Source organism: Neomonachus schauinslandi, chromosome 4 (assembly GCF_002201575.2).
Source record: "Neomonachus schauinslandi chromosome 4, ASM220157v2, whole genome shotgun sequence".
In the NCBI taxonomy this organism is placed as follows: domain Eukaryota; kingdom Metazoa; phylum Chordata; class Mammalia; order Carnivora; family Phocidae; genus Neomonachus; species Neomonachus schauinslandi.
In genome coordinates, this window is record NC_058406.1 from 154969498 (window position 1) to 154991425 (window position 21928).

Consider the following 21928-nt stretch of genomic DNA (forward strand, 5'->3'; position numbering starts at 1 on the left):
GTAAATGATACACTTAATTCTTAATAAGCAGTCCCATTTGATTAAAATGGAACATAGCACTTTGCCCATGCTCCATTGGAATAAAAAATTCTCCATACACTTAAATGTAATCCTCCCAAGTATAGACATCATGCCTAGCAAAGTATCCACTAAATGTCTATTAATAATAGTATATAGTTCTACCATTCTTTTCAAAGTAGATGTCATTATACTGACTGCTATTTTTATTTATTTTATTTATGTTGTTTTAAATTTAATATGTGATCTAGACTTTTTAAAATTCAGTGATCATAGTTTTTGCACATCTTCACAATGCCAGAATTGGAGGCAGGACATGGATACAGAGTTTTAGTCTGAATTTGTATATGTTCTTAGGAGATATTATTTTCCCTAGATTATGATTGATTACATATAATAACTCATTTCATAAATGAGTCTATACCATATTCAGAAATAGCACAACATTTTTATATTAGGTTTACATTCTAGGCAGATAAGTGAAGTAAAAGATTTTTGAATTGAAAAACATAAATGAAAGAACAGGTCCATTCAGAGTGCTTATTAAATATTACCTTTTTATCTGAGATTCAGAATTTGTCACTGGTAAGTGTCCAAACAAGTATCTTTAAAGTAGTTTAAAACTTTAATACAAAAGTCAAGTTTAAACCCCCGTGTGCTTTCATCCTTCAATAAGTTCACTAAATTCAGAGCTAGTAAAGGGATGAGTTTCCCTATGGAGACATCCTTGTGTGTAACAACTTACAGAAGAAACCCACTAGAAGGTGGTAATGGCAGCATCCCATTGCTGCCAAGGACTGTGGTTTAATGTAAATACTCTCTGTTGCTCTTAAGTAGGCTCTTATTATTGATCAGACAAGATCATTCTATACATTTGCTCTATCTCCTAATGTAACAGTGTTTGATGGAGATGAGGGGGGCTTACCTAATGCTATGTATATATAATATTATTTGAACAATTGAAGAAAAAAGCTATCATAAAAATGATAGCATCAATGTAGGTTTTGAAGTACCATTTCTTAAGATTTAGATTTTACCTAATGAGACTGCAGTGAAAGGACTGTTTATTTTAGCTATTTCCGCGATCAGTTGTTCCCTTACTATCCTAAGAATCGGGGCCAGGCAGGTAACATACATCAGTGAGGTAGACCAGCTGTAATACAAATAGAAAAAGCAAGCACTCTGAAAAGCTGGAGAAAGCTTACCCACCCAGTCAGCACTCTGTTCTAGCTAATTGGTGCCAAATTGAATATCAGCCCAGGGTTGGCAAACTTACTCGTCTTTTTTCCCTAAGAGAAAAGCTATAAATCTGGATGTTTACTTAAAATCTTTAACTTTTACAATGTTGGCAGCTAAATGAAAAAATATATACATTATTTGGGCCAAACAAAACGTAACCTGTTGACCAAGTATGTGCCACCAGTTGGCAACTTCTGCGAAGGAACTGCTTTCTTCCTTCCCGTTCTTATTGTCACCTGGATAGTTTAGGACTACATTTGCTCCCCTTTGAAATCTTCTGAGAGTCTCCCAACCTGCTCTCTACCTTCTGGGTCTCCGCTCCAATCTAACTTCATTGCCTGTGTCAGTTCTCTTATATATCATCTTGATCGTGACACTGCTCTTCCTCCAAAAACTTCAGTAGATTCCCATTTCCTATTACATAGTTCCTTTAGCCTGACATTCAAAGTCTTTAACAATCAGGTACTTATATACAGCATAGCTTCTCTGCCTTCTAGGGCCCTTTAGGAATCCAGTAATTCAATAAAACTAAGCCTTCTTGTTCTTTGCCTCCAATTTTTTGTTCATGCTTTTCTTTCTATTCATCCTCTACCACTGTATATGCATCACATATAATTACCCTTCAAAGCGCAGCTCATATCTTGTCCATGTTTTCAGAAGCTATATAAGCTTCTGCAGGCAGAGGAGAAGGTGAATGGGCATATACTGGGGTTTGAAATATTAGCTCCACCTTTTCCTCCTTGTGTGAACTAAGTGAGATGCTTAATTTCCTTGAGCTTCAGTTTCCTCCTTTTATGTGAAATGTGCATAATAATACTTACCTTGGAGAGATGTTGTGAACTGCATTGTCTTGGTTATTATTCCCTTATGATCCCATATCAACGTATGTTTACCTTTTTCTGGACTAGATTTGTGCTGTCCAATACAGGAAGCACTAGCCGCTTGGCTATTTAAATGTAAATAGATTGAAACAAAATTAAATTAAAAAATTATTTCCAGAGTCACATTAGCCACATTTTGAGTGCTCAGTAGCTACACATGACTGGTGACTACCTTACGGAACAGTGCAGAATTATAGAACATTTCCATCATTCACACAAAGTTATATTGGACAGTATAGCTTCAGATACTTAATAGCACTCACATAGCCCTTAGAATATATCGCCTTGGATTGTCATTATTGACTATCTTACCTCACCTACTAAATTGTAAAATTATATAATAAGGAATTATGTGATCAAATGTTACATATATTTATCTCCCACAGTGTTGCACCAAGTAAGTACTTAGCAAATATGTGGTGTGAATAAATGAACAAGTCTCTGGTTGGCTTCTGTGTTCATATCATGGAATAGAAAGAAGCTATTAGAGCTGGAAGGGACCAAATTGTTTGAATAACTGTTTCTAATCTTGCAGGTGCAATAGTGCTTGAAAGTCATGTGTTCTTGGTGCTATACCTGGAAGTTGGGCATACTTAGCCCCTTATAAACTAGAAACATATTTTTCTACTGTAAATTATAAATGAAACATGTGTATGCAGTATGTTTCATTTAGGGTGCCTTCTTATAATCAACAGAAACCAAGTCTAGCAATTAGATGGAAAAGGTATTTGCTAAGGGATTTTGGATAGGTCACAGAGTCTTTAGGACGACCGGAGATTCTGTGCTAGAGGTTAGAAAAGTTGTCCCAAACCATACTGCAGAACTAATGCTACTGAACTACCACTGCTGCTTAGCACAGAAAACACAGTTTGCACTGTTGTCAGCCTTTGAAGTGGAATCATTACCTACTGCTAGAGAACCATTCTTGGAAATTATACATTGTGGCTACCACCCTCATTAGAATGGGAGCCCGCGATGTCCCAGCTTCTTTGCTTCATTAGCTTCAGATCAAAGTTTGGGGCAGTGGTGTCTGATCAGCAGAACCTCAGCCATTTGTTCGTGCCCTGTTTGCCAGACAGGCTAGTAATACCCAACAATTTTAGTGTCTACAATTGAAGGATAGATTATTTCTCATACATAGGAAAAGGGTTCAAATACTAGTGAGCCAAAAGCATTAACAAATATCCACTTAATAATATAAAATAATTAGCGGTGGAAAAAGCCCATTAAACTCAGCCTAATTACCTATTTTTAATATTTTTAAATACTAGTTTGCTATTGGGTTATTTTCCTCTTTGCTTGATAAGCCTAAGCAAATAGGAAAGGGGGGGGGAATCTATGGAAGAAGGCTAGAATAAAGACTATAGCTCTCTTAATTTTAACTTTTTCTGCAGATTTGGCTACCCAAATATCCATGCACATTCTTATTTTGCATATAGAACATAGTCAATCCCTCCCTAGAAAGACAGCCTTAAAATGTCACTCATTTACTGCATGCAAATTGAAATCTAGAATGTTTGAGTGATGTGTAGTTCTCTTCCTCATATCCAGATGGGGCTTTTCATGTTATGTAAATATGTGTATATATATATACATATATATATGTATATATATACTGGCAAACCTACAGATAAGTTATCTGCTTACAATACATTCATTTTAAATGGTAGAGTAGCAACAGGATAACAGAAATAAAAATTCTCATTTAGAAAGAAGAAAATAGGGGGACACCTGGGTGGCTCAGTCAGTTAAGCGTCTGCCTTTGGCTCAGGTCATGATCTCAGGGTCCTAGGATCTCAGCTCAGCAGGGATTCTGCTTCTCCCTCTCCCTCTGCCCCTCCCCAGCTCATGCTCTCTCTCTCTCTCAAAAAAATAAAAAACTAAAAAAAAAAAAAAAGAATTGTGTTTAAAAAAAAAAAGGAAAGGAGAATAGGAAAAACAAAACAATGAATTATCCACAAGAATTATCAAGTCCCACCTGGAAGGAATTGCAGAGATTGACAGAATACATTCCTTGGTTTACTCATCTGGCAGCCTCGATTCTGTTTTTTTGGAAAGTATGTCTTTGCCTTTATTCTTCATTGGCCACAAAGATTTGCTTTGAAGAGGAGGCTATATAGTATTAATAGCCTGTTTCTGCTACTGCATATTAGGAAACTCAGTAGTTACCTTAAGAGTTGAACAGACTTTTCTAAGTGGGCTTAGTCCTTTAAAAATTCAATAGTCATACAGTCTATTTAATTCCAGTTAGTTTCAAGTATGAGTAACTCCAACCAAACACCTCATTTGACAAAGATTTTAAGCCTCAAGATTCTGTTTTTTTAGTTTGTAGCTTCTGTGCCCTGCCCACTTCTTGTGCTCTCAACTTAATGGCATCCACCTCGATATCATCTGAAAACAATGGAAGGAAACCCCTTAATCCACTTTGGTCAGCAGTCTCTTTTCTCCCCTTTTGAATGTCAAGGCCCCACTTAATTATTCCTGCAAGTTTCTTCCTGCAAGTTTAGGATAATTTCACACTTTCCAGTCATTTTTCAAATAAGAATTTGTATGGCATTTTACAGTTTTCAAAACTGTTTCACATAGATTATAGTGTCAGATCTTTATTCATCACTACTTAGGCCTAATTCTGGGCTCTCTGTTCTATTTTGTTGATCTATTTTTCTATTCTTTCACGAATACAATATTGTCTTGATTACTGTAGCTTTAAGTAAGTCTTGAAATTTGACAGTGTCGAATTTCAAGTGTCCATAGCTTACAGCTCTCCAACTTTATTCTTTGCCTTCAATTTTGTGTTGACTATTCTGGGTCTTTTGCCTCTCCATAATAAACTTTAGAATCAGTTTGTCAATATCTACAAAATAATTGCTGGGATTTTGATTGGGATTGCATTGAATCTATAGATCAAGTTGAGAAGAACTAACATCTCAATAATATTAAGCTTTCCTATTCATGAACATGGACTATCTCTCCATTTATTTAATTCTTTGATTTCATTCATCAGAGTTTTATAGTTTTCCTCATACCTAACATTATTTCATTTTTTGTATACTAATGTAAGTGATACTGTTGTGTTTTTTTTCCTAATTTCAAATTCCATTTGTTCATTGCTGGTATATAGGAAAAAATTTGCCTTTTGTATATTAACCTTATATCCTACAACCTTGCTATTATCACTTATTATTTCCAGGAGTTTTTAGATATATATTTTATTGGATTTTCTACATAAACAGTCATATCATCTGTGAGCAAAAAAGTTTTATTTCTTCCTTCTCAATCTGTATAATTTTTATTATCTTTTTTTGCCTTACTGCATTAGTTAGAATTTCCAGTAAGCTGTTGAAAGGAGTTATGAGAAGGAACATACTTGTTTTGTATTGAATCTTGGTGGGAAAGCTTTGAGTTTCTCACTATTAAATTTAATGTTGGCTTTAGGTTTTTTATAGATTTTTTTAATTTTATTATGTTATGTTAATCACCATACATTACATCATTAGTTTTTGATGTAGTGTGCCATGATTCATTGTTTACGTATAACACCCAGTGCTCCATTCAGTACGTGTCCTCTTTAATACCCATCACCAGGTTAACCCATAGATCTTTTTTATCAAGTTGGGAAAGCTCTTTATTCTTTTTTTTTTTTAAGATTATATTTATTTATTTGACAGAGAGAGACACAGTGAGAGAGGGAACACAAGCAGGGGGAGTGGGAGAGGGAGAAGCAGGCTTCCTGCTGAGCAGGGAGCCCAATGTGGGGCTCGATCCCAGGACTCTGGGATCATGACCTGAGCTGAAGGCAGACGCTTAACGACTGAGCTACCCAGGCGCCCCTAGCTCTTCTCTATTCTTAGTTTACGGAATTTTTATCATGAATAGGTGTTGGATTTTGTCAAGTGCTTTTTCTGGATCTATTGATAGGATCATGTGATTTTTCTTTTCTAGCTTGTTGATGTGATGTATCACATTAATTAATTTGTGAATATTGAACCAGCGTTGCATGACTGGGATAAATCCCACTTCATCATGGTGTATAATTCCTTTTATCCATTGTTGGATTTGATTTGCTAGTATTTTGTTGAGGATTTTGCATCTATTTCCATGGGAGATACTAGTCTATAGTTTTCTGTTCTTGTAATAGCCACTTTGTTTTACATATAAGGGTCAGAAAGGATCAGGGTCTTTTTCAACCTCACATGCTGGGAAATCCATAATTTTTCACTATGTATTTAATACTGTTTGACTGCCGTGACATCATTTGATGAAATCTCCATTTTTTGTGTGGATAAATCCAAAGTAACATGCTGAGAGATAGAAATGCATATGTATATAATAAGGAAAAACTATTTCTTGCACGTTTGTTTGAATTTTATCATAACTATATTTTTTCAACTTTATGGTAATTTTTTAAAATTTTAAATTGTAATTCCAGCATAGTTAGCATACAGTGTTATATTAGTTTCAAGTGTACAATATAATGATTCAACAATTCTATACATTACTCAGTGCTCATCAAAAGTTTACTCTTTGATACCCATCACCTATTTCACCCATTCCCCCCATCCCCCTCCCCTCTGGTAACCATCAGTTTGTTCTCTATAGTTAAGAGGCTCTTGCTCTTTCTCTTTTGCCATCACATTCTTGAAGTCAGAATTTAGTAATAAAATTAACATTTTTCCATTCATGATAAAACAAGAAAGCATGAATGATCTAAATCTTAACAGTGTTCACAAAACAATTTAAGTTTATTTGGACAACAGTGAGAACATGAGATGAGGTTTCAAGTCACTGATTACTCTGGAATCAGAAATTAGTGTCCCAAATACTAAAGATGGAAGCCAGCCTGTTTGAGAAATAAGCATTGGTTTTGACATTGCTAGGGTTTCCCAGTTCAAGTTTCACCTATATCACTTGCTAGCTGTGCAACTCAAGCAATTTCCTCAAATAGAAAGTGGTAGTAATAATAACCACCGTACAACACTGTTATGAGGACTAGAGGCAGGTAGATTTAATATCCAAAGCATCTCCACATAGTAGTAAGTCAAGACACAAGAGCTCTTTCTTTCCTTCCTTTGTTTTAAACTTAGTAATTAAATTTTTCCCAACTTTTATTGTGAAATATTTTAAACATATCAAAAAAAGTAGGACAGTGAACATCCACTATATAGATTGACTAATTTTGAGTTGACTTTATCTTTCCTGTCTCTCCCCTGCTTCTCTCTTTTTCTCTCTCTCACACACACACAGTATGTATTTTTGCTGAACATTTGAGAGTGAGATAAGTTGCAGCATGCATCTCCTAATTTAAAAAAAACTACATAAACAATAAAATTAACAAAAAGTGTCTATCATCTAATATTTCCTCCATATTCACTTTTTAAACTATCCCAAAATTCTTTCTTATAGCTAAAATTTTGTTGTATTTTTTCCTCAATCCAGGATCTAGTTAAGTCTCATTCATTGTATTTGGTTGTTATGTGTAATCTAAAATAGTACTTTCACCTTTTTTTTTTTCATGATATTTACTTTTAAAGAATCCAGACAAAGTTGTCTTATAGAATATCTAACAACCTGGATTTGTCTGATTGTTTTCTCTATTTCCTGTGTTTCCTGTAAACTGAACATTAGGTCTAGAGACATGGTTAATTTCAGTTTAAATGTCACAGGTGATGTAAACTTCATACATTCACCAGTAGCCACAATATCACGTTTTCTCATTCTTGGGCATGCAAAGTTTGATCACTTGGTTTAGAGATGACTACCAGTTTCCCTGTATGGAGGGGATGTATCTTTCCCTTTATAATTACGAAGTAATCTCTGAGGTAATATTTTGGTACCATGTGAATATCCTGTTTCCCAAAAACCTCTCATCAAATGATCTTTAACATCCAGCGCTGATCCTTGCCTGAATCATTACATTGGGAATAGTGATTTTAATTTAATTTTTATCTGAAACATAATTGAGCTTATTTTAATGAACTTTTAAAGTACGTACATTAACTCTGTCCCTTTACATTATACCATACGGTATAAATTAATTTAGTATTGACAATTTATTTTCATACATTCAGTATTACTTACTTATGACATGGCATATTTTCTATTTTTCTATTGATGAATATTTTCAACTTATATATTGTTTTTTAATAAAAATAAGTGGTTTCATTAATGGGTATATTTATACTATGATGAAATATGCTGCATATTAACTTCACATACAAAGAGCAGACTAAAAGGAGTTATAAATGTAAAAGAATGTCAGGACTTAAAGACATTAAAAATCTCTCTCCAGGAGAAGTCTAAGGAGATATGATGATGACAAAATGTAATGTGATATCATGGATCAGAAAAAAAAAATCAGATTAAAAACCAAGGAAATCTAAATAAAGCATAGACTTTAGTTAATAGTTATATATCAATATTAGTTCATTAACTGTGACAAATTTACCATAGCCATGTAAGATATTAATAATAGGGAAAATAAGGTGTGGTGTATGCTGGAATTTTCTGTACTATCATAACAATTTTCCTGTAAATCTAAACCTCTTCTAAAACTAAAAGTTTATTAGAAGTTATTTTAATATTTTTAAAACATGAATCTGAAGTTTAAGAACAATTAAAATTCTTTAAGCATTACTAATTCTTAAAATTTCTTTAAGCATACTAATATGACAAAACCAATGAAAGCAGTTATACAATAAAATAACAAATGCAGAGTTTTTATTCAGAGAACTGCATTCAAAGTGGTCAATATATAAATGATGTTGAAAAAAGGAAAAAGTTACAAAAATTTAGAACCCCGTAGTTACAAGAGAAACGAATAGTGTCTTCCAGCAATTCTGTGTGGATCAGCCAGAATAGGTTAGGTTATGCTGTAATAACAAAGGATTCAAAATTATTTGTGGTTTAACTCAAAGAATTCTTGTTTCGCTCCTTCTGCAAGTCCATTGAGAGTCATACTTGTGGCTGTCCTCAGGGACCCAGGCTGGTGGAGGTGCCTGTTGGTAACTGCTTCCACATTAAAGGATGGGGGCATGGTGACTCTCACTTCAACTGTTGAAGCTTCTTCCCGGCCTTTACAGGGGCCAGGTTTGCCCACATTTCATTGGCGGAGCAAGTCACATCACCACACCTAACTTCAGAGGTGGGGGGACAGGTGAATATATTCAAACAGACCCAATGTCTATCATGATTGTGACTTCTGTTTATAGTTCACTGTATTGTAGCTATTAACTATGTACCTTTCATAATAGTTTTGACAAAGGTGTTGGAACAAATGGATTTGTGTTAAGCTCTGAAACAATTTTAGAAATCAACTGGTAATTTCTATTAATTTTTATTTTATTGTAATTGTTAATGCAGATCCTGGTTTAACTCAGAAGAAATTATCAGGTACTTGCCCCTATTTTGTTTAGACTTTTAGGGGTTTGAATTATATTTATTATAATAAGTATATAGTAAGTATTATTTATTATAGTAAGAAGCCCTGACAAACATAAGTACACAAGCTTTTATATGCAATTACAGCAATCCACTCATGAGTATCCCGCTATTGAGGAGTATAAATCACCCTCCTTCATGTCTTGATACATAATCCACAGATGGGAAGTTATGTCCACAGTGGCCACCATTGAGGTGAGATAAAGGGCTGAAAGCATTTCTTACACTTGAAAGTTTGAGGAATTAGAGGGGTTAGGTGGAATAAAGTTCAATTTGAAAGTCTTCTAGCCACTCTGGACCTCAACTTTCTCATTGCTACAGTAAGGGAGTATGTAAACCATAAAAGCACATTGGATCCCTGAGGTAGCTTCTGAAATTCTATGAATCGGTAATTTTAGAAATTCTTATTTTTAATGCATTTTTAAATTCTTTCAATGTAATGCAAATGGCTTCTCTAAATTATACTCACTCTGGAAAATGGTAATTTTTAATAAAATGCAAAATCAGTGTCTTATTAACTCAAAGCACATAAACTGTGGCCAAAACTACAAATTAAAGACAGTTTTCAGAATCTACCAACCTGTCTTCAACCTGTTTCCATAAATAATTTCCCACATTAATGTCCAGAAAATCCTGACTCATCAGTAAGTCTGCCTTCAAAAAGGGGATGAGACCGTCCAAGTGAGAGCAAGCAGGAGTGGGTTCTGTGGATACAAGATTTGGAAAGAAGTCACCATATAACATTAGGTTTGGCATTTCATTTTGAGCTTCATCTTGGGACTTATGAAAGTTTCCAGATCGGTAGCAGAGAGGACCTTTTCATTGTTGTTGTCAAGTCACTCAAAGGGTTTTCAGATTATTAGGGGAAACTGACCGGTTGTTTATGGTTGTTTATTTAATCAAGTGGCTTTCACTGAATACAGAGGGTGCCAAGTAAATGAGTCATCAGACTAAGCAGAGCAGAATAACATGACACCTCCTGTGTTCTGCTTTCTGCCTGTGATGTTTGGCAATTCCAGAACTTGATTTTTACCTGCAGGCGCCTTCTCCAAATACACTATGGTTTAAAATACCTAACACCAGAGTGGTTTTAAGGGCTCTACAACAACATAATCTGGGCCTTGGTTCTATAGCTTGCTACCTCAGTATTTTTAAACATCTGTATATACTCACACAGGCACATATATTTTACATGTTTATGTATATGTATGTAGTATATATATTTATACCTTTTTAAAAATATAAATTTTTTAATCATGGCTATTAAGTCCTTAAGAAAAATTTCAGTTGGGCTACTCCTATGGTCCCAATAGGTTATTTTTATGGACCTTGCCATTTAAAAGAACATGTATCTAAAAAATTCTCTATTGCTGCTTAACAATTTTCACAAATTTAGCAGTGTAAAACACTCATTAGTTCGTAGTTCTGTAAGCCACATGTCTGGGATGGTATGGCGTGACTGGGTTTTCTGCTGAGGGTATCACAGGGCTGAAACCAGTTGCTGGCTGGGCTGAGTTCTTGTCTGGAGGCTCTGGGGGAAAACTGCTTCCAGGGACATTCAAGTTATTGGCAGATTCCAGTTCTTTGCAGTTGTAGGCCTGAGGCCCCTGTATTCTTGCTGCCTCTCAGCCAGGCATCTCTCTCAGAAGCTAGAAGCTGCTCGCAGGTCCTTTCCACGTGGTCCCCTCCATCTTCAACCAGCAAAGTTACAATGAATCTCTCATGGGTTTCAGATCTCCCTCAGTGACTCTTCTAGAATTAGCCAGAGAAAGCACTCTGCTTTTAAAAGGCTCATGTGGGTATGTCAGGCCCACTCAGATAATCTCCCTATCTTTAAGTCAACTGATTAGTAACCTTTTTTTTTTGTTAAAGATTTTATTTATTTATTTGACAGAGAGAGAGCACAAGTAGGCAGAGTGGCAGGCAGAGGGAGAGGGAGAAGCAGGCTCTCCGCCGAGTAGGGAGCCAGATGTGGGGCTCGATCCCAGGACCCCAGGATCATGACCTGAGCTGAAGGCAACCACTTAACCAACTGAGCCACCCAGGCGCCCCAACTGATTAGTCACCTTAATTACATCTACCAAATTCCTTTTGCCTGGTAAATACATAATCATGGGGCCATCTTAGAATTCTGCCTGCTACACTTACCTTATGTAGACACCCACATCCACTGTTCTCCAGGTTCAGTTTTTAGGTTGGGTGACATGACAAAGCATTTGGAGCATTAAATGTGAATCACCATGGTCAGTTATATTTAGATGAAATTACTTTTTTTTTTTTAAGATTTTTTATTTATTCATCTGAGACACAGAGATACAGAGAGAGGAGAGAGCCTGAGCAGGGAGAGAGGCAAAGGGAGAAGGAGAAGCAGGCTCCTCGCTGAGCCAGGAGCCCGACGTGGGGCTCGATCCCACGACCCTGGGATCATGACCTGAGCCGAAGGCAGACGCTTAACCATCTGAGCCACCCAGGCGCCCTAGATGAAATTACTTTTATTGTGAATGTCATGCAAAGGATTTGTAGTACTGAAAAATACATTTACTTTCTAAATAAGTGTATGTGGTGCATTAGAAAGAAGTACATTAAAAGCCATAAAGACCTATTATAAACATGCAGCATGTTGCTTACAATTCTCAATCCCATCCGATGACGATGAGTAGCTTTATCTCCTCCGTGTCTGCCACTAATCATGATCTTGGTCATACAGTAATGACACAGACTCGTAGGCTTTATAGCTAAAAGACAGCAGAGAGCGTCTGTGACCACCACCCCTAACCCCCCCACTCCCTGCTTTTTTCATGCATGAGGAGCCAGAGACTCAGAATAGGACTCAGAGAGGGCCACAGACTCAGCTGGTCAGTGGTAGAGCTTGGCCTGGAATATCTGTTTTCTGATTCCCTACCTGGTAATAACAGTAATGACAGTACCATTAATTAAAGATTTTCTATGTACAAGGCACTATCCTAAGTACCTTAAATATATTATTTTTCGGGGGCCCTGGGTGGCTCAGTCATTAAGCGTCTGCCTTCGGCTCAGGTCATGGTCCCAGGGTCCTGGGATCGAGCCCCGCGTCGGGCTCCCTGCTCCGCGGGAAGCCTGCTTCTCCCTCTCCCACTCCCCCTGCTTGTGTTCCCTCTCTTGCTGTGTCTCTCTCTCTCAAATAAATAAAATCTTTAAAAATATATATATATATATTATTTTTCTTATCCTCACAAAAATCCTATGAGGTAGGCATTACTGTCTTTGCCATTCCACAGTTTGAGAAAACTGAGTCACAGAGGGGCTAAGTAGCTGGTTCAGTGTCACCCAGCTTGCTTATGGTTAAGTGGGGATTCAAAGAGAAACAGTCTGACACCAGGGCCGGAGCCCTTCCCTGTGCTCTGCTCTTTCCCCGGCCCGCTGCTGCTCATGGGGCCTGCATGTGCAGTTACAGAGCTCACCACACGGGCTACCCGTTGGCTGTATTCTGACACCAAGTCAGCGAATAGCGGAGAATCTGGAGTCGGGGAACTGTGTATAAACTTCAGTGGTGTCACTCACTGTGTAAGCTGCCAGGGCCCATGGACTCTGTGTCTGTAAAATGGGGACTGTTGGAGTTCTGAAGAGAATGCAGGTAGAAAGCGGTCTGTAAACACAAGGATGACACGTCCATTGTATTGTTATTCTTTGACAAATGGTAGCTGGTGGTTCTCATCACCCTTTATTAACAGGTTTTCACATCACTCTTGCTGCGGGGGAGTCAGATGTGAAATGAGAAGGTTCTATGTCCTGACAACTTAGGAATCTCGTTTCCTTTGAAAGTCCTACATCTCCTGTATATATCCTCATTCCACATTTTCCAGCTCCCCGCAGTGGTACGGCTCACTTGGAGGTGATTTTCCACACGGGCATTCTTCATGGGAAGAGAACAGTACAGCCCCATAGACAGGCCAGGACCTAGCCCTTGGCCGGGCTCCTGCACGACAGCCCGGCACCTTCCATCATTCCGGTGCACACCTGCACAGAACTGTATGACTTTTGGATGTGGCCATTTGGAGATCACCATCAAATAATCATGAATATTAAATTTCTGTGTACCAGTGGTCTCTTCTTCATCCCCATTCTTTTTCTAAAAACATTTTCTCTTTTTTGGGTGTATGTGTATTTTCTGCTCTACTATTTGAAAGTAAGTTGCAGACAACGTAACACTTCAGGTCTAAGTACTTCAGCATGTATCTCTAATGATAAGGAAATTTTTTATAGTACATGTCATTATCTACCTAGGAAAATTAACAATGTTCTTATCCTAATATCCAGCCCATGTTCAAATTTTCCTTATTTGTCCTAAAATTGCTTTTAGAGTGTTTTGCTTTTAGGGTTTCTTGTTCTGTTTTGTTTTTTTCCCAAAAAGAAAGCCAACTCATAGCATTTAATGGTTACATCTCTGTGATATTTTAAAATCTGAACCAATTCCCCTACCTTGTTAGTTTATTTGTTTGTTTTCATGATATTAACTTTTTAAAGAGACTAAGCCAGTTCTCCTGAACAAAACCCCATGTTCTGGATTTGTCTGATTTTTTTTTTTTTTTATTGTGTCATTTATCTTTTACTCTGTCCTCTGTGTTGTAGAAAACTAGAAGTTGGTTCCAAAGACCCAGTTAGAAACAGTTTGTATATTTCTGTCTGGACTAACTTGATAGGTGGCACTGTTTATTTTCTATCAGGAGGTACCTATGGTGTCCCCACTATTAGTGCTTCTAAGTTTGATCACTTGATTAAGATGGTGATTAGCTGTCTAGAAGGATCTCCAAGATACAGTGCTGAATAAAAATTTAAAAAATAACACACACACACACAGATGGTGATAATTGGTTGGTCTCCCAGAGTTAAAGTCCATGTTTACCTTTAACAAGTAGAACTAAATTGTTGGGAACGATTTTTTTGTTTGTTTTTTGGGGGGGGGGCTTATGTGAATATCCTTTCATCTAATGCTGTTAACATCCATGATGTGCCTTATCCGAATCATTTATTCCACTGAAGGTTGCAAATTAGTCATTTTAAATTTTTATCATTCCTTTTACACTTACTAAATGTATTAAACATATATTAAATATAACTAATATTTCTCTGTAAAGAAGGGCCTTCCCTCATCAATAAGGGATAATTTAGATTCTCTTATAGTTCATATCAGTACAACATGTTTCCTATCAATTTTCTAAAATATCAGCCTTAGATTATGGAACTGAGCTGTTGATCAGTCATAACTTATATTTGATATAAACTTTTTAGGGCATTTTGATGTACATTGAGATTAGAAGTAGAGAATAGATGAAATTTAAAGCAGTGTTTCCAAATGGTGAGCAAATATTATACGAGGTGTGGCAGGAGGAATTTCAAGAAGTCAAGGTCAATATCAGCAAATGTTTATTGATCTAAAATGAAATTATTAATACCAGGCATTAAAAGAGCTTACTATATCCCAAAAAGCTAATGGTATGCATGATCAACGTAGATACATATTTAGGCCTGACAAGAAGTAAATTAAGACAAATAGTTTGGACTGTCACCCGTTGCTCCAGCTTTTGCGGTCTCCACTCCACATACCGGTACGCAAGGCCCTTTGTGTTCTGGGCCCAGGTTCTTGTCTGACACTCCCGCACCATTACTCTTCATCTGGTTATTTGCATCATCCCTCAACTGCACATGGTTTTTCCTGCCTTCATGCCTTTGTCCAGGCCCTTCCCTTGGCCCAAAACACTTCCTTCTTGCCTCTTAGGTCCCATTGGGCCCATTTCTCAAGCCCAGCTAAAATCCCACTCCCCTCCCTCTGTCAAGCTCCTTCCTCCCTGACCTCTCCAAATCACTTGCATTTCTTACACTCTGTCACATCTGTGGTCTCTGACTCAGTGTCCTGTTTGGTCTTCTCATTGGCTTCTGTAAGTAAATCTCATATTCAAGCTATTGAATATGACTACCCATGATCCCAAATTAGAAAGCTCTTTTCACATGGCATTGCTGGGTTTTTGCATTCCCTTTGAGAGTCTCTCTGAAAGTTACCAACAGATGTGAAACTATTATCAGACAGGTTATCTCCCTTGTATGGCTTTCTTTGCCTTCTAATATCGATCACCTTACAAAATCAGGTTTTTGTGTAAGAGTTAAGGCTAGAATTGAGGTTTACTCATCACCCGTTCTTTGGAAATAAAGTCAAGGCCTAATCATTTCAAAATGATCAAAAGAAAGGAAAAAGAAAAAGATGGGCATAAATTAACATTGTATTTAAATATTACAACGAAACAAAGCTTATTTTGTTTTCCTTAGGTTGAACCTTTTTGTTCCTTTTGTAACCAACTTGAGCACTGCTTTAAATGGAAATAAAACAATGGTATTTTGTGCTTCTTGAAGATTTTTTAAAAATATTTTCATCCCATTCAACAAGACATTGTTTGAAATATCTTTTCTCTGTGTCTCCTTAATAAGAGCACTTTGTCTTTATGCAGTTCTTTCCATCTGAGGACCTTCACCACGTTGGCTGAGTATTTTTCATTACCAGATGGTGATGATAAAAGCTATCATGCCTCTTGTTTTCTGTCTGTGCAGAAGCAGGAGGTAAAAAGCTACGGAGCACTGTCCAGAGAAGCACGGAAACGGGCCTGGCTGTGGAAATGAGGAACTGGATGACTCGCCAGGCGAGCCGAGAATCTACTGATGGCAGCATGAACAGCTACAGCTCAGAAGGAAAGTGAGTGAGGCCAGCCATGATGTGTCTCTTCTGTGCCTTGCCGGGACCATCTCCTCTCTCTTTGTGCTTTCCCGGAAGCTAACTCACACTCTTGAGGGCGCCATTTTCATTTCCACTGGCTGATTTGCTGTGAAGAGAACTTTTGCTTGCCTACCACCGAGAAATGTGGCATATCTGACCTTTTATAGCAAGGGAAATAGGTTTGGCGATAAAGTGTTTTGCTTTAATAGCAAGACGCTAAAATGTGACCGTCACAATACATGCACATAAAAGTTTGCCCTGGCTTGAAATAACATATAGAAACAGAGAAAGAATAAGCACTCATGCCACACCATGTGAACAATGCTAATTTCCATAATCTTTGCTCTTAAGAGTTACTACCAAAAATTGTAGAATACTTGACTCATACTTCGTTCCAAGAAGTAACAGGCAGTGCACATAGATGGAATGCCACAAAGTAAGTTGGTGAGCCTTTCCTTCATGTAGTTAGCATGTAGCTTTTTCTTGAATCAGCTGTAGCTAAGATATTTTTAAAGCATTTGTCAAGATTGTGTAGCCCTGTCACCAACAAACTGACAATAATCAGCAACCACAGATCCATAGATGGGTGCATAAAGGAGGTTAACAGAGGAAAGTGGGGTTTACTGACCTCACTCTGTCATGAGCATGGAAGCATCAGATGTTTGGACAATATACATGTTGCAAGACATGAGGCAGAGTATTGATTATGTGCCACAGGGAACATTTGTCTAGCATGAGTATGTAAATACAGAAGATGTACATGGTTTCCATACATTTATCAATAAGGTTATATGGGATACTAATTAAAATACTTGGATTAACTATATTTGGGGATTTAGGTTGGGGGAACAAACAGATTTGATGTTAATCAAGGAAGTCTTAAAAGAGATGGAAGCAATTGAAAAATGAATGTGCACTGAGCTTTTAGCATTGCAAAGTGCTATGTTAGATACTGTTAGGGATACAAAAATGTCCCAACTGTGTCCCCGGCACCCCAGATGTTTGTATTTTATGGGAAAAATGGGTTGAATACTCGTAAATTCATTCAACAAGTATTTCCACACCTTCCAGTGTTCTAGGCACTGTGCTGAGTTGGGGATATAAGTCGTACAAGGCGACCAGAATCAGTTAGTGGTTAAGACCATGGGCTTTAAACTCACATAGGCTTAAGTTCTCATCTGTTTTTCAGTACTGTAGAAACTTGGGCAAATTATTTAACTTTTCTTGGTGTCATTTTAATTAACTGATTTTGCTTGACAAGTATTTATTAAGTGCTTAGGTATTCCAGGCATGGTTCTAGGGGCTGGAGATATATCAGTGAACAAAATAGAAACAAAAAACCAAAAAACCCTACCCTCACCAAACTTCCAGTCTAATAGATAAGGTGGACAATAAATAAGAAAAGTTGATAATAGGTATATATAAGGAAAATTCATAAAATAGTAGATTAGGTCCCATAAGTGCTAAAGAGAAAAAGAAAGAAAGGGAGAGAGATGAGAGAGGGTAAGTGTGGGTTTCATGTAGGGTAGACAGGGAAAAAGATGTATTTGGGTAAAGATTTTAAGAATGTGGACATTCGAGGGAAGAACATTCCAGGCTGAAGCTGTGCTGAGGCCTGGAGGCAGCAGTTTGCCTGGCATCAACACTGGGGAGGGCAGCACTGTGCAAGAAGGGCAAGAGTAGGAATTAAGATGGGGGCAGGGGTGGACAGCTCGCATCATCTTTATAATAGCATTGTGAGGACTTTGCTTTTCCTCTGAGAGGGGCCAGAAACCAATGGAGGGTTTGAGCAGAGTCCTGATATTACCTGACTTGAATTTTAACAGGCCATTCTGATTGCCGTGGGGGTGGAAAGTAAATTTGGCCACCGAGGGATCATTCAGAGGGCTGTTCAGTAATACCGCAGATAGAAGATAAAGGCTCGGACCACAGTGGTAGCATTAGCCAGGTCAGATTCTGGATGCATTTGACAGTAGAGCTGATAAGATTTCTTGATACATCTGATATGAGTAATGAGAGAAAGGGGGTGTATTCATTTGCTAGGGCTGCCCTAACAAAATACTGAAGATTGGGTAGCTTAAACAATAGAAATTTATTCTCTCATAGTTCTGGAGGCTAGAAGTCCAAGATCAAGGTGTTATCAGGTTTGGTTTCTCCTGAAGCCTCTCTCCTTGGCTTGCAGATGGCCTCCTCCTCAGTGTGTGCTCACATGGTATTTCTTCTGTGCATGCATACCCCTGAGGTCTTTTATTCTTCTTATAAGGATACTGGTCACATTAGATTAGGGTCCCACACTCTGACCTCATTTGACCATAATTACCTCTTTGAAGGCCCTATCTCCATGTACAGTCACACTGGGGGTTAAGGCTTCAACATATGCATTGGTGGGGGGACAGGGTTCAGTCTGTAACAAAGAGGAAAGGCCACCCCAAGGCTGGACAATTGAAAGAATGAAGTTGCCATTTAAGATGAGAATCCCCTGAGAGGAACAGACTTTGGCTTTTTATTTGTTTCGAGGTTGGGAGTCAGTTTGGGACAAAATGAGTATCAGTTGCCTATTAGACATCCAAGCAGACATGTAGACAAAGCAGATCGAATACAGGTCTGTGGTCCAAGCTGGAGATGGCAAACTAGGCCAAATCAACAAAGATGTCATTTAAAACCGTGAAACTGCATGAGATTACCAAGGAGTTTGGGGCATGCAGAAAAAAATAAGTCAAAGGATCGAGCTCCCAATATTTAGCGGTAGAACCAGTGACGCAGACTGAGGTAGAGTGTCCAAAGAGGAGAAAATCAGGGAACCAGAGGGTCTGGGAAGCAAAGTGGACAAAGTGTTTCAAGGAAGAGGGAGGGCTCAATTGTGTCAGCTGATGCTAATGTGTTAAATCAGACAAGTGCTGAGTATGAGCAGTTGGGTTTCCCATGTGGCCCTCGGGTAACCTTGGTCAGAGAAATTTGGGTAGAATGGAGAAAAATCAAGCAAGCAAGGGAGCAAGGAAAAACTGAATAGAGTTTCAAGGGAGAACAAGAAAAAAGAAATTGAAGACAGCCTGTAGAGTAAACTCTCTCAAGGAGCACTGAGTAGAGAAATGGGGTGGGAGCTGGAGAAGGAAGTGGCGTTAGGAAAGGGATTTTTTTTTTTAAGTGGATTTTTTTAAGGTAGAAGTTTTGGTTTTTTTTTTAAGGTGGAAGAATAACAGTATGTTTGTGTACTGATGGAAATGATCTAGAAGAGTTTCTTCATCTATAAAACAAGGATAATAGAATCTATCTCCTAGTGCCGCTAAGAGGATTAAATCCAATGATGCCTGTTGTGAAGTGCTCAGTAGGTACCAAGTGCTACTGATAGAAATCACAGCCCATGCCCTCCAGACAAGGAGGAGAAAGACACAGACCCAGCAGCCTACAATACTGGGTGACAGGTGCTTCTGGTGACATACATGGGCTGCTAGAGAATAAGAAAGGATGAGCCATAGGAGGTGGAGCGGGGTGCTGGGATCCAGTTAATATAAGTGGCAAAATCATGGTAGTACCGGATAGGGGCAAGAGGGAAACCCGAGCTGCCTGAAAGCAAATAGGTTGAGGGTTTAATCCCATGTGTTATTTTGCTTTTAGTCTGATTTTCCCTGGTGTCCGCCTGGCCTCTGATAGCCAGTTCAGCGATTTCCTGGATGGCCTTGGCCCTGCCCAGCTCGTGGGGCGCCAGACTCTGGCTACACCTGCAATGGGTAAGAATTTCTGTCATGTGATTTCACTGTTTCTCCTTTAGATTATCGAAAATTACATTCTCTAGTTTCATGGGATCTTTAACAGTATCGTCAGCAGGAATAAGTATTTTTATTTTACCAATAAAAAAATTTTAACTGATTTTTCCAGGTTAATTGATATGCTTTTTAAAGTAAGAGATCATTGATAGAATTTTAAATATATTTGAATTTAGGAAAATATATGGGAAATGATGAAATGATATAAAACCAGGGTCTTTGGCACAAGCCTGTTTCTTACTGTGTTTGTACACTAAGGCCTGTCTCTTTCTTCCTCACACATCGTTAGGTGACATTCAGGTAGGAATGATGGACAAAAAGGGACAGTTGGAGGTGGAAATCATTCGGGCTCGTGGCCTTGTCATAAAACCAGGTTCCAAGACACTGCCAGGTAAGAACAGAAGAGATTCTTCTATTTTCTGCAATGCCTATTTTTCAGTTCAGAGATTTTGTTTTTGATTAAATGCCAAAAACTTTGTTTTTAGATAGATGCGTGAGTCTGTAATCTGTAGTAGTTTGTGTGGTTATCCTAAGTGAGCATGCAGTGAGGGTGGTCTGGTAGGGATAATTTAAGTTATATAATTTAAGTTAACCTTGTTAAGTACGTATGTAGTAGAAACCATTGCAAAATAAACAGGTACGTAAGAATTTCTTTTTCTCATTAGCTGATATTTTGTGTTCTTCTTTACTTTATCTGGAGCTTCAAAATTCTTCTTGGGAATTCTTAAAGCTCTGCATTAGAATAAAAATAGATACAGGTTTCCAAAGCAGCATAAGCCTTTGTATACAGGACATTCTAATTAGACTAACTTTTACTTCCTGCAGTGTACAAAGAAAGAGAAGCACCATTAGCAATTTGTATTGCGGTGTCACACATTTCATACTGAAATGTCATAATCTAAGGTGCCTGGAGCCATAGAAAATGACACAGGGTCCAGATACCGTATGCAGAGACGTATAGAACATGAGATCGGATATGTGGAACAGTTAGTGAGGATTCTGAAATTTGGGTTCTCACCTTGGCACCTCCACTGACTGAAGTGTAATTTTGAATTTCGTAACTTCCCTGTCCTTGCAGAAATTCTAAATGATAATGTGTACAACCTTGTGGGGTGATTAAGTCAATTGTGTTTACAAAGGTCTTGGAGCTAGTTACCCCACCGTGCTATAGAGAATACCATAATTTTGGGCACCTGGGTGGCTCAGTCGTTAAGCGTCTGCCTTCGGCTCAGGTCATGATCCCAGGGTCCTGGGATCGAGCCCCATATCGGGCTCCCTGCTCGGCAGGAAGCCTGCTTCTCCCTCTCCCCCCCCCCCTGCTTGTGTTCCTGCTCTCGCTATCTCTCTCTCTGTCAAATAAATAAATAAAATCTTTAAAAAAAAAAAGAATACCATAATTTGCACATGCATGAAAATGCTTTTATGAAGAGTCAGATACATTTCAAGCCATGCAATTCATAATTAGTTGCCTCTTCCCAGCTTATGTGAACGTATTACATCAAAGCCCACCCTTGCCTTGTAACCATGCTGCCATCAATAAATAAACCCTTTTGAGTAATAAATAAATGATTGTTATTTATAAAAATGTATACTATATTATTTATATTACATAATCATATTACGTAAGTACTTATAGAAATTGTATTGTTCATATTCTAATTTATTTATGAAAAGATATTGTCGCAAGCACGTTTACTTAGATTTAAGTACTGACAAATGAAAGAGTGAGTAAGACCTCTCTCGAATATTATTAGGGACTGGAAGTATTTCACCTTATTTAATGCTGTGTTTAAATCTATATAACCATTTGATGGCGAAGTAGTAATCAACTCAGAGTAGCCTCTGAG

General features: G+C 37.8%; 1 protein-coding gene across 39 annotated transcripts in view; it reads left to right on the top strand.

Moving 5' to 3' along the window:
• Positions 1-21928, top strand: part of RIMS2 (regulating synaptic membrane exocytosis 2) — a 595628-nt gene that overhangs the window by 572466 nt on the left and 1234 nt on the right. For 38 of the 39 annotated variants that reach the window (XM_021688297.1, XM_044914274.1, XM_021688308.2 and 35 more), the window contains 3 exons: positions 16155-16296; positions 19933-20045; positions 20371-20472. In XM_021688297.1, coding sequence (XP_021543972.1) covers positions 16155-16296; positions 19933-20045; positions 20371-20472 — 357 coding nt within the window. The remainder of the gene's footprint in view (positions 1-16154; positions 16297-19932; positions 20046-20370; positions 20473-21928) is intronic. The other variant, XM_021688334.1, reaches the window with a different exon arrangement.